This window comes from Schistocerca piceifrons, chromosome 2, assembly GCF_021461385.2.
Source record: "Schistocerca piceifrons isolate TAMUIC-IGC-003096 chromosome 2, iqSchPice1.1, whole genome shotgun sequence".
Classification (NCBI taxonomy): Eukaryota; Metazoa; Arthropoda; class Insecta; order Orthoptera; family Acrididae; genus Schistocerca; species Schistocerca piceifrons.
The window spans coordinates 795259645-795272976 of NC_060139.1; the positions used below are offsets into that span (position 1 = coordinate 795259645).

General features: G+C 36.9%; 2 protein-coding genes across 2 annotated transcripts in view; one reads left to right on the top strand and one right to left on the bottom strand.

Moving 5' to 3' along the window:
* LOC124776198 (DNA-directed RNA polymerase I subunit RPA2) overlaps positions 1-2316 on the bottom strand; it is a 237911-nt gene extending 235595 nt beyond the window's left edge. Inside the window, exon 1 of the mRNA XM_047251028.1 lies at positions 2106-2316. Coding sequence (XP_047106984.1) covers positions 2106-2195 — 90 coding nt within the window. The 5' untranslated portion in view covers positions 2196-2316. The remainder of the gene's footprint in view (positions 1-2105) is intronic.
* Positions 2317-2371: 55 nt separating this feature from the next.
* Positions 2372-13332, top strand: part of LOC124776783 (S-adenosylmethionine mitochondrial carrier protein homolog) — a 63526-nt gene continuing 52565 nt past the window's right edge. Inside the window, exon 1 of the mRNA XM_047251921.1 lies at positions 2372-2536. Within this exon, the coding sequence (XP_047107877.1) occupies positions 2507-2536 (30 nt within the window). The 5' untranslated portion in view covers positions 2372-2506. The remainder of the gene's footprint in view (positions 2537-13332) is intronic.

Sequence of the window (13332 nt, forward strand, 5' to 3'; positions counted from 1 at the left end):
TGAAACCAAATAAATCTGGTTGTGGTGACAGACTGATCTGTAGCTTTGCCCAAGGTCTAGGTTCGGTTGAAATGTGCCAGTCTGTTTGGGAGTTTGCAAATGTGATATTAAAATCTCCTGGTTGTGGTGACAGACATCACATTGTTTACAGCATTTGCTGCCTGCTTCCTGTGTCACTGATTACAGCTGACGCTCGTATCAAACATTCCTCTGTACCTGAAATATGGGCAATAAACAGCTCCGACAAGAAAATAAATAAGCTATTGAAATTTGGCGCTGTAAAAGAATGCTGGAAACTAGACGGATAGATCGAGTACCTAAGGAAAAGCTACTGAATCAAATGGAGTGTAAAATAAATTAATGGCAAAGCTTGAATTAAAAGAAAGAATCAGTTGGTAGGGCACATCCTGAAGCATCAAGGAATTGTTCACATTTCATAATGTGAAGAAAGAGAAGGGGGTGGTGGGGGGAGATACTCTATAGGGAGACATAGGATGGAGTATAGCAAACAAGTTAAAGTGGATGTAGGTTTCAGTAGTTATGCAGACAGGAAGAGCTGGGAAAGGTAACACCTATAATGGAAACTGAATCAATGGTGTATGGTTCTCCTGATCAACAAAGACAGGATTGGCCGATGCCTGATGACTGACATAAGAGTGTGGGAGGTGGCCATGTGGCCAACACACAACTTTGGCATGCACTTTCAGGTGTTCGTCTAGAAGGTGGGACAGTCATATTTTGAGGCAGTACCAGTAACATTTATGGGTGTTTGGCACCTGTCACAGCTACCAAGGGTCATTTAACGAAAACGCAGTATCAGGACAGAATCCACGAACTTATTTTGGTGATGGATTTATTTTTCTAGAGAACAATGCATGAGCACACCTCACCCACCTTGTCAAAACCTTCCTTCAGGAAGGAAGAATCAACCCAATGGAATAGTCTTCAATACCTGCTGTGCATGCTTGTGAATCAGATGAAATGTGCATTGTGACATCGCTGGAACTCAACTCACACAATGGGCAACTTCCGGTGGAGGTGTCATTGAAAAGTGAGACAAGCTTGAGTAGCCATGTTTCAACTATCTTGTTAACAGTATGCACAAAAGATCAATGCATCTTACAATGCAGGGGTTGGTGCAATACTATACTGAAAGTTATCTCGCGGCAGATTTTGATTTCACCCACATGTGCACTTTCGAGACAACTGCCTTTATCTCAGTTATTGATTTGTTTTTATTTCACAGTACTGTAATTCTTTTTAGTTTCATTCCATTATCCATCTAAATTGAAGCCCACAGCTTTTACTGATACACAGGCTCAGAATGTTTCTGAACAGTACATCTAGCTGCATTTCAGTCCTTCCAATTTGATGAAATGTACCTTGTCATGATTTGGAGACCTTTTTTGTCTCTACTTTTCTTTCTGTATTACATAGTGGAAGCTGATCGTATGCCCTTTACGTTTTGCTTATTTAGATTTTGTTGATGTTTGTCTGCTTTGCAAATGCAATAAGTGCCTGTGTCAACGTTAAGCTATTTTCTTTCATGGCAGTCTTAATGTAGTTTAGTACAATACCTATTATCCAGAACATGAAGCTCCGTGAGACAATAATGCTATCCTCTGAATCCTACAATTATTCCACCACAGTGGAGAAGGAAGAAGTTGCCGTAAAATTCCAACTAAAACACATCTTATTGACAAGTGGAACACAGGGATGTTTGCTGCCCATTCAGCATCTCAAAACAGAAAAGTTTTGTGCAATGAAACGCCCAGTATTTCTAATTAGGGCTGTAGCAGTGTTTAACATAACAACAAATTTACGAGAGTTATAATGAATAATGGCTCAGTGAACGAACATAGGAAGTAAAGAATGCATACTGAGAGATTGACATGGCGTATGTTGTTCACCCTCTGCATATACTGAATAGTCTACCACTCAGCGACCAAAACCAAACATACAGCAATATATATTGAGACCTATAGTTTACATTATTAAATAATTGTGAATCACAAAACCAGCGATAATTTCATGGAGTACATCACACTTGAATAAAAATGTATTTTTTATGCAACGGCTGTTTATGAAATCCGTTCACCGCATACCTCATTTTGCTTTTCGGGTAATTCTCCGAAACCTGACGTTAGATTCTTCAGAGTTGGCTGTGTGACGCTGTTTAAAGAAGGTACGGCCATGATTTCTTATCATGAGTTTGTTTCGGGGTCTACGAATGAATTTTCGTAGTCAACTCTCTCTACTACAACAGGTAAACAACAAACACGCTTCCAGCCCACATGAGCATATCCGCATCAAACATTGCGCGCCGCATGTTATTGTTTTATTTTCCGCGAATTAGCTCTTTGGCAATCCAAAGCCATTCGTAAGTAGAAATAAAACGTAAACTCGTAAAGTAGCAACCTCGTGATATAAAATGAGAAAGAAGAGGAACGTGAAATCAAACGATTAAATTACAGCCCCATACTGTGGTACAGTACCAAATCTCGAAATGGAGCAACCTCTTATAATTTCATTAATTGTAAGTCTGAAAGTTTCCTTAGAGTAAAAAATATTTTGTGATGAACATGTTGGCAGAAATTAACCGGCTTGCGTCGATGAAGAACATTGTGTTTACTACTGTAAATGTAAAATAAAAACTCTCATTTGTGTTCGAAATCAAAGTTACCTGCAGTACAAATTAATAAACATGAAGCAGCGAATGTTCAACTGCCAAACCATCTCCCATTTCCTGTAAAACATTTTATGTACACACTATTCAGGAGAAGGATCTTAATTTATCGTATTTCCTTTCGCTAGTGGTAGATGGCAACCAAAATAAAGACAACGAAATTCAATGTGAACGGTGCAACTACAGCTTCATTGCCCGCCCTTGTAGATGTTCCTCCAAATTATGACGGCTATGAAATGTCACGTTGTTCAAGCACTGTAGGGTCAATTTAACCAATATGTGCGTTCATGCTCAGTGTGAGATTCATGACAAACATAAATCCCTTTTACCCACAATTAAAATTCTTTATTGATTAAAACTGCAGACATAACATAGCGGTACGGCACTGTTAACTAACAGGACTAGCATTTAAGGGAGGGCCGGCCGGAGTGGCCGTGCGGTTCTAGGCGCCACGGTCCGGAACCAAGCGACCGCTACGGTCGCAGGTTCGAATCCTGCCTCGGGCATGGATGTGTGTGCTGTCCTTAGGTTAGTTAGGTTTAATTAGTTCTAAGTTCTAGGCGACTGATGACCTCAGAAGTTAAGTCGTATAGTGCTCAGAGCCATTTAAGGGAGGGCAATGCAGATCCCATTCCAGAGAAACACACCAAACGCCATTCATTATTTATTGGATGCATTTCAATCTATGCCTTCCCCTACAGTTTTTACGGTCTGTGTCACTAATTGATATTATCTAATCTAATCTAGCATGGAAGTTATTCATGACGCCTTAACACATGTTCATTAATCCTGTTCTTCTAGTAAATGTTTTCTATGTATTTTTTTCCTTGCCTATTCTGTAGAGAACTAACTCAAATCTTAGAAATCAGCATAATTTTCATCATCATTTTGTAACATGCCATTTCAAGTTTTGATTCTGTCATTTTCTAGTTTTCTCTCAGTCTGTATTTAACTTGAACCGTAGAATGCTGTGTTCCTGGAACATGTTCTCAGAAAATTCGTCATCATACCAAGGTCTCTGATATACTCGTAGATTTGTTTTAGAATGGAAAGCCGTCTTTGTGCTAGTCTGCATCTTGTATCCTACTTGATTTATTGCATTATTTTGCTTCCAAGATTTCATACTTCGTTGACTTCTTATACTACATCATCCCCAGTTTTGATATTAAGTTGACAGTTGGTCTCTATTCTGCTACTGTACGTTCCTTTAGTCTCATACTGTATTTAATAGTCATTAGACTGGTCATTGCTTTCAACAGATCTGTAACTCTTTCTCTCTCACTGAGGATAGCAATATCATCAGAAGACCTTATCATTGGTGGGGTCATTCCATGTTAAAGAGACTTTGTGACAAAAACATTAAAATGACAATATTTCAAATATAATCTTTAAAATGCCAAGTTAAAAGTACATTTGTTCATTGCAAAATAATCATGACTATGAAAAAATTAAATTTCTACCTTCACTAAGTGTTTAAAGTGCACTACTCTATGGCACCACAGCGAGTCATGTTTTATGCTATTTCCAGATGAGTATTAGTTGTGTTATCTGTGGCTGATTGTTCTATTGTTGCAAAGAATATTGAAGTCGACATTGTTATAGCTCACAATAATTCGTTTTGTTGAGCTAAGCTAATTGCATTTCTTTATTTTGTTAGTTTTATAATATATGTGCAGCTTGTAACACCCGTAACGAAAAAGATACAAAAGTTTAATTTGTAATCTAGTAAACTTGTTCTGTAGAATACCTTTCTGTAAAAGTGAGGTTATGCACATGTTTCACAATATCATACCATTACATGGCATTTTGAAGTCTTATTTAACACTCTTAGAGCTGTTACGGGTGTTACTAATTTTTGTTTTGGGTGTTACTTAACACATGCGTAACACCCGTAACTTGAATTGGAAGGTTTAATGCCACCTTCATCTTTAGTAGGCCTAGGTCCTACATTTAAATTATAACCAAAGGGTATTATTATGAATGGAAAAAGTTTTTTAACTATGTTTATTGCATATGAAAACAGTTTTAAGCTTGAAAACAAAAATTTTTATTCCTCTGCGTACACTTGTTTAAGCACTGCACCTACATTATAAAAGTTAATTGGGACATTAACCTGAATCAATTGATGTTCTCCTAAAAAGTTAATTAATCCCAAAATTCTTTAGATTACATATAGTTTATGTTTTCCATTCTAACTTTCCCAAGGACAACAATATTGCTAACCTCAGTTTTAAATTTTATATAGGCCCAGTAAACTGCTTATTGAGGCAAATTCTAGTCATTCATAAGAGCCTACAATTTCATAAGCATACTTGAGTCTTTGAGCAAAGCTGTTCCAGGCAATCACAAGGAATTATTGAACGAATTAAGTTGTAATTCACAAAATGAAGACTGTGTTTTTGGGTCATGCCAGGAATGTCAAATTAAATTGAGCAAATTTATCCCAGAAGGCTTTGACGTAACTAAAAAGATTGTGTGGCAGCAATGGGAAAATGATGCGAAACATCGTCCTTGTCTTAGTGAACATTTAGGGATCTGCGATGATGCCTGGTCGACAAATTGCCGCAGTTTAAAAATCATTGCTACGTGAAGATAAAGCAGAGTGATTTCATCAAAGGAAAGAAAAACAGCATTGACGCTGAAGAATGTGTTCTTCAAATTGACTTTGCAGAGAATTATGCTCTAATTTCGCAAGATGAGGTACAGAGTGCACACTGGGCACATTCACAAGTAACTATTTGCACTTTCTGCATTTAGTTTGCAAATCATGAAGTCAGGTCCTATGCAGTCATTAGTAATGACCTTTCACACACAAAATATTTTGTGTGGACTTTTCTTAAAACTGTTATAACGGACATTAAAAAAGCGTTTCCTAAAGTTAAAAGAGTTTTTATATTTTCTGACAACTGTGCTGGGCAGTTCAAAAATAAATATACTTTGTCCAATCTATGTTATTTTGAGAGAGACTTCGGATTGACAGTTGAGTGGAATTTTGTTGCCAGTTCACATGGTAAAGGAGCCATGGATGGCATTGGAGGTGCACTGAAGAGGAGCGTGTGGACAGCTGTTAGATCTAGGAAAGCTATTATTAACAACGCAATTGACTTTTATGACTACACTCTGATGAGCTTTTCTAAAATTAAGGTACTATGGGTTGATAAGATAACAGTGGAGCATAACATTCCTGTTGTTGTTGTGGTCTTCAGTCCTGAGACTGGTTTGATGCAGCTCTCCATGCTACCCTATCCTGTGCAAGCTTCTTCATCTCCCAGTACTTACTGCAACCCACATCCTTCTGAATCTGCTTAGTGTATTCATCTCTTGGTCTCCCTCTACGATTTTTACCCTCCACGCTGCCCTCCAAACATTCCTATTTTGGATGAAAGGTGGAAAAAATTACAAGCAATTCCTCAAATCCAGGGCTTCCATCACTTGCGGCCTTGTAACACAACTGATTTGCTGGTTTCAAAAACAGCAGAGTCATTAATGACAAGGGTGTCAGTATTTAGCACTGAGGAGGCCAAAGTTAAAACATTACATGCAAAAGATCCATAAACTTCTATGAAGTGTGCAGTTCTGATGATTCTGATCAGGAGACTCTTTCACTATCTGAATCACAAGACAGTATTGGAAGTACTTGTGATTTAAACCTAACTAATAAAATTGAAAAGTCTGATTTAAAATTTGGGTTATTTGTCTTGGTTGACATTCCAAGTGACAAAAAGAAGCCAACCCTATCCAAAACTCAATACCGTTACTTGGGACTCTGCCAGAGTGAGGTTGATGAAGAGGAGGATGTGAAAATAATGTTTCTGAAGTCAGTAGGAAAAGGTAAAACACTTTTTAAACTAGATGAAACTTATGTTTGTTTTTTGAAATTCAGTCAAGTACTATCTAACGGAACAACACCAGAAATCAAACAACAAGGTAACCGTTTGTACTAAGAGTTCAATTTTGAGTTGGATGTTGCGGAAAAAGATTATTAAATGAAGTTTTTAAACCAATCAATAATAAGAAAACATTTTTGTCATAAATTTATTAGGCCTACAAAATGAGGTAAATATTAAGTAAGTCACGATATCTTGGCCTAGTTGTACTATAAAATTGTAACAAAATTGTTTGTGTAATAAATAGCTTTATCCTTCAAATATGTTTCCTTAAGTACATACTTTTTTCTTTTTATGCAATTGTAAGAGGTCAATTTATTCCTTCAAGAATCAAATCTGATGCATCTATGTAACACCCGTAACATTTAATGTAACACCCGTAACAGCAAAAAATATATATATACAAAGTTATGATGTCCAAAAAAATAAAAATTTATATTTCAAAATAAAATTTGGGGCAATACCTCTTAACAGGTGTTTTACAAGAATAAAAGCTTCATCAAGTTTGCAGAAATTAGAGAATTCCCCAGTTCATAACAGGGGCCAGGTCTACTTTTGGTAACACCCGTAACACTACTTTTTTGATTAATAACCAGGAGAACAATAAAACAATTCCAGTATCAACATTTCTAAGATGAAATATAATGTAAGCCTTAAAAGTTTTCGATATTAAATTCAATAAATATTTTTCCTGATTTTAAGGTGTGTACATGTAACACCCATAACTGTGGAATTGCCTGGCGTCTTTTCTCCTTGCATGTTAGTCTCCCTCCTGACCCATTCTATTATTTCAGAAATAGCTTCTTTGATGTAGAAGTTGATTAGTAGAGGAGAAAGAATGCATCCATGCCTTATCTTTTTCTTAAACTGAATGCATCTTTTTTTGTCTTTCATTCTTATTGTTCCGCCATGGTTTTTTGCATGTATATTACCCCTTTCCCTATAGCCTACACTTTTTTGCTGAAAATCTCAAACATGTTGCAACATTTTACATTGTTAAACACTTCTTCGAGGTTGACAAATCAATGGTATTTCATTCCAGATAGGTGTCCATTATTCAGGAACACTTATTTTTAACAACTTGCCAGCAGCTATGAAAAATTTAATTAGGTACTAATAATATTCAGTTTAAGAGGAGCCTAAAGGATTTTTTTTTGTAGCGTAATCCTAACATATTGATGAATTTCTTAGCAGAACTGAATAATGTGCATATGTTATTATTAATATCAAATAATACTGTGTAACATCTAATTTCTGTAAAACTTCAGGTCAGTTATGTGATCAGTGTAAATAAATTTTGTAAACCATTTTTCTCTTTAGTGGTATGTGGCTAAAATAGCATAAGAAATATCATATGTTCCTCAGAGTATCACACGTGAACATGGTTTGTTATAGGTTTTGTTGTTATCTCTTCAACAAAAATAATTTTAAGATTTTTTTCAGCTTATCCAACAACCATGATGACCTTTGCACGTAGGATGTGTGAAAGGTATATCAGCATTTCTCTTTTTCTTTGTTGGCTGAAGAGGCATTGTGTATTCTTGTTTTGTGACATATTCTGCATCCTTGAGGATACCCCTACTATGGATCTATGGAACAAAAAGTGCATCTAATCTGTGAAAGTGCCTTGATTTTTCTTAAGTCTTGCCTCCATTTTCAAGAATAACATCTTTAGTGCCTTTGATTTTCTTAAAACCAAACTGATCATCTTGTAGAGCTTTGATTTGATTTCCCATTCTTCTTTATCTTAGTCTTTTCCATAGTTGGCTGTGTGAGTTGTTAAGCTAATTATGTGATAGTTCTCAGCAGTACATGTCCTTGTATCTTCAGACTGTGTGGATGATTGTAGATTGTATTTTATTGGTCCTGTTGTCTACATAGCAGCTTATACATAAGACATTGGACAAGTCAAGTTATGAATTACAGGCTGAAAGTAATTTCAAGGCATACGTATTTAAGCTTACAATAATACACTTTACACGTAAGTATTTATATAACACATTTCATAAATTTAAATATTCTTCAATGGAGTAAAAGCAGTGATGCTGTAAATATGACTTTAGAGATTTTCCAAATGTATTGACCTCAGTGATAGCTTTTATGTTTTCAGGAAGTTTGTTATAAAGCTTAACTCCCATGTGAAAAGTACCTTTTTGGCACAGTGCTGTGCTGATTTGAGTCATATGTAAGTTTCTGTTTTGTCTGGTAAAGTGCTAATGTATATCACAGTTTTTTTGTAGTCTCCGGTCCTTGCCTATTACATTTAATTTAAAGAACAAAAGGGTTTCCATAATGTATACACACGGTAATGGGGGAATACCAGATTTCTTTACAAGAGTCTCTAAGCTTGCACCCAAACAAGATTCTAATGGCCCTTTTTTGTAATTTAAAAGTGCTATTAGCTGTTTTAGAGTTTCCCCAGAAGGTGACCCCATATCTAAGACGAGAATGAAAGTACGCATGATATGAATTCAATACTGTTTTCTCACTACAGCATGATTTTAATGAACAAAGAAGATAACATGTTTTGCTCAGTCCTGCATTGAGATATTCAATATGCTTATTCCATCTGATGTTACTCTGCAGCCAAAGTCATAAGAATTTGGTTTCAGTACTGTTACCAACCATCATTGATAGAGACTGATGGGATAAACATGTCCTTGTTAGGAACATTGTGGAATTTTAGAGCAACGGTTTTCTTACTGTTTATTACAAGATGATACTCTGTGCCCAGCTGCTAAGTTGTTTTGTGACCGTGTTTACTGTCTGCTGTAACTGTTCATCATCGTCTCCTTTTAGTAGAATCGTGGTGTCATCTGCAAATATGATTGTTTTGTGTGCATCAATATTTAAGCTTAGATCATTTATGTACAGAAGAAACAGAAGGGGTCCCAATACGGATCCTTGGGTACACCACATTTTATTTGTTTATAGTCAGATAAGTGATTAGATACAGTTTTTAGTTCAATGCTTGTGTGCTTGACGCACACTGCCTGCATACGATTTGTCAGGAAGGAACTGATCCACTTGTTGGACAGACCTCGAATACCATGTCTTTCTAGCTTTGATAGCAGAATTTTATGGTCCACCATGTCAAAAGCTTTTGACAAGTCAATAAAGACTCCTATTGTTTCCTGTTTTTTGTCCATCAGGTTTAGGATGGAATTGATGCACTCATAGACAGCAGTTGTCGTTGACCTCTTATTTCTGAATCCATATTGTTCATTACATAGGATGCTGTTTTTATTTATAAATTTCATAAGTTTCTCATACATAACTTTTTCCAGTACTTTAGAGATGCAGGAGGAAATTGTGATGGGTCTGTAGTTATTTACATTGTCTTTATCCCCTTTTTTATATACAGGAATAACTTTTGATGTTTTCAACACATCAGGGAAAGTGCCTGCCTGAAGTGAGCAGTCGCATAAATGTGTGAGTACTTCAATTAGGTTTGATGCGCTCTTCTTTAACATTGTTGCAGGTATACCATCAATACCTGCCGATTTGGAATTTTTTAGTCCTTTTATTGCTTTAGCTACTTCATCTTGTGAAACAGAACTGATGTACATTGATCCTCTACATGCACTTATTTTATATTCATTTGCCTGGGTGCTCTTAAAGTTTGATTGTAACATATTTTCAGCAACACCTGTGAAAAAGTTGTTAAATGTGTTGGCTACTTCTAAGGGGTTAGTTACTTTTTTATTTTTATGTGATAGTGTTATATTTTTCCAAGGTTGTCTGTATTCTCCACATTCTTTTTTTATAACACTCCACATAGCCTTTGATTTATTAGCTGAATTATAAATGATTTCATCATTATGCATTATTTTTGCTGCTTTTATTACTTTTCTTAATATTTTGGAGTATTGTTTATAGTATGTGCTTACTACAGGTGAGGAATTTTTTGAGTTACATATTTCATGAAGTAGTCTTTTTCTTCTGGCATAAAACCCTTATTCCCTTTGTGATCCAGCTGTTTGTTGTAGAGTTTCCCCATATGGATAATGTTTTCAGTGGGAATGCAAGTTCAAAGAAATGGGTTAATGTATCAATGAAAGTGTTGAATTTTTCATTTATATCGTTCATTTTGTACACTCCTAGCCATTTTTCTTTCTGTAATAAGTTGTTGAAGTAGTTCACATTATGCTGATATTTTTCCAGGCGTCAAATGGTACATCTCCAGTCTTGTAGATTAGACATACTATCTGAAATAACTGTTTAATTTCCTTGTCTACCAATGTTTTTAGTATTTAGGCAGGAATGTTATCAACCCTTTGTGGCTTTTTTGACTGCGAGTCTTCCAGAACTCACTCAAATTTTGGCTATAATAGTGGATATCCTAAGTTATCCCAATCGACAACCATTTCATCTTCAGTCACATCAGTAGATAGTTCCTTCCCCTTGTAGAGGCTCGCTATGCTTTCCTTCCAACTCCTATTGAGTCCAAACTTTAGTGACAGGTTCCTTTCACTTCCTGGATGTTGAGATTTTTTCCATCAATCAGTTGAACTATTTCTTCTGTTGCCCAAGGTTTCTTCATAATTACCTCATTTGTTGTTGCATTTGTTATTGCATTTGTTATTGTAACTTCCATGATTAATCTCTTTAGGAATGTCCATTCCTTTTCACCTGAACTGCCTGGTGTGGTATTCATTATCACAGTGCCTACAGTCTCAGAGAACTTTAAACACACAACAGTGTTCCTCTGTACTTCACTTGCTCACTTATTTGCATAGTGATTCTTCTTGACATCTGCTCCTGGGTGTGCTTTACAATCCAGTATCTGATTTCAGAATATCTGTCTCACCATGATTTAATCCACTTGGTATCTTGTGTCTCCAGGGCTTTTCCAAGTATCCCTCCTCCTCTTGTGATTCTTGAATCATGTTAGCTATTACTTGCTAAAATGTTGTTGTAGAACAGAAGGACTCCTTCTCCTCCCTGTAACGTCGTCTTCTGTTCCTTCTCATAGTACAGTGTTCCAGTTCCCCATGATTATTAAATTTTCATCTGTATTTACATACTGAGATGTATGTTAAGTGCTGTCATATACACTCTTCATCTCCTGCTTGCAATGTTAGCATAGGTTGCTCTAGAGTTGCTGCCGCTGCTGGCAAGAATAATGCAATCACTCAACTATTCAGAGCAATTCACTCTTTGCCCTCCCCTCTTATTCATAATGAATTTTACTCTGTTGTAGCGTGTCAATTTCTGCTGCTCATGATATTACCTGTACTGATCTGACTAGAAACGCTTATCTTATTTTCTCGTCACTTCATTGGCTCCTGCTATATCTGTGCCTTTGCATTTTCATATTCAGATTTTCCTGTCTTCTTACCAAACCTAGATTTCTGACTCATATTATGTTACCGTTTCATCATGTCCCCCCATGGCACCCCCATCCCAGAGATCTGAATTATGGATTAAACTGGCATTTTTTGCCTATGGAGAGGTGGTAATGGCACTTTTTCAATTACATACTACGTTTCTTGTGAAGACACACCATGCGTTTTTAATGCAGATGTTTCCATTGACTTTTGCATCCTCGTGCCATTGATCATCACTGATTCTTCAGATGTTACAGACAGGTTTCCACTTCAAGGGCAAAAGGATATCCAGAAATTCTATCCGCCCTCTTTGACAAGGCCATTGGCAGAATGTGGGTCGCTCATTATGCCAGAGGTCATTGGCTACCATTGCTGATAAATGTTATTCAAAATCTATACATATGCATATTAGATGGTCCAAGGAAGCACTTTTATAGGATTCACACTCAAGAGTAGCATAGCAGTTATAGTCGAAGACCAAAGTGCATGATATACTTCCAAATATGCTGTAATTCCCTCCCCCCCCCCACCCCCTCTGCCTCTCTCTCTCTCTCTCTCTCTCTCTCTCTCTCTCTCTCTCTCCCCCCCCCTACCTCCCTCCCTCCCTCCCTCCCCCCTCCCTCCCCCCCTCCCTCCCTCCCTCCCTCCCTCCCTCCCTCCCTCCCTCCCTCCATCCCCCCCTCCCTCTCGTGGTTCAGAAACTACTGCTCTGAATTTCTGTTGATACTGACACTGAATTTCTGTCAATATTGTCACATTAGCCAAAAAGTTGTTTTGTATTTATACACATGCAATGTTTTTGGTAGAATATATGATTTGATATGTCATATAGGAATCTCATAAACAGTCTGGCCTGCAGTTAAATTGCATTTTTTTTCTTTTTGTCAGGTAATCAAAAACTAATTATCAGCTGGATTAATAGTGAATTTTCAGTATTCCACCCATTACATGGGAACGAAGTTTTTTCGCGACGGCACTTATATGTAAAATATTCTCGGTATTCTTACCGCGTCAGTTCTGGATAAAATCTCGAGCTTTCGATGATTACCTTCATTGTCATCGTCAGCTCCTGACCCATTACATGTTTATTTTATGGTTCTAGAAAGAATGAGAGAAACAGTTGAGTAGCAAGTTGTGACAATACAAGGGAGGGGTAAAAGCCTGTCTTATAAGGGTATTGCAGTTTTTATCCTTCTATACCGCAACAAAAATTTTAATAGGAATAAGCAGCTCATTATTAGGATAATACCTGCTTAGCTGAGTGGTAAGGTGTTTGCCTACCATGTAGCGGGCTCAGGTTCATTTCCCGGATAGATTGGAGATTTTCTCCACTCATGGACTGGGTGCTATGGTGTCATCATCACCAACATGCAAGTCACCCAGTGTGGCTTCACCTGAAGTAAGACTTGCAACTCGGTGGTCGAACTTC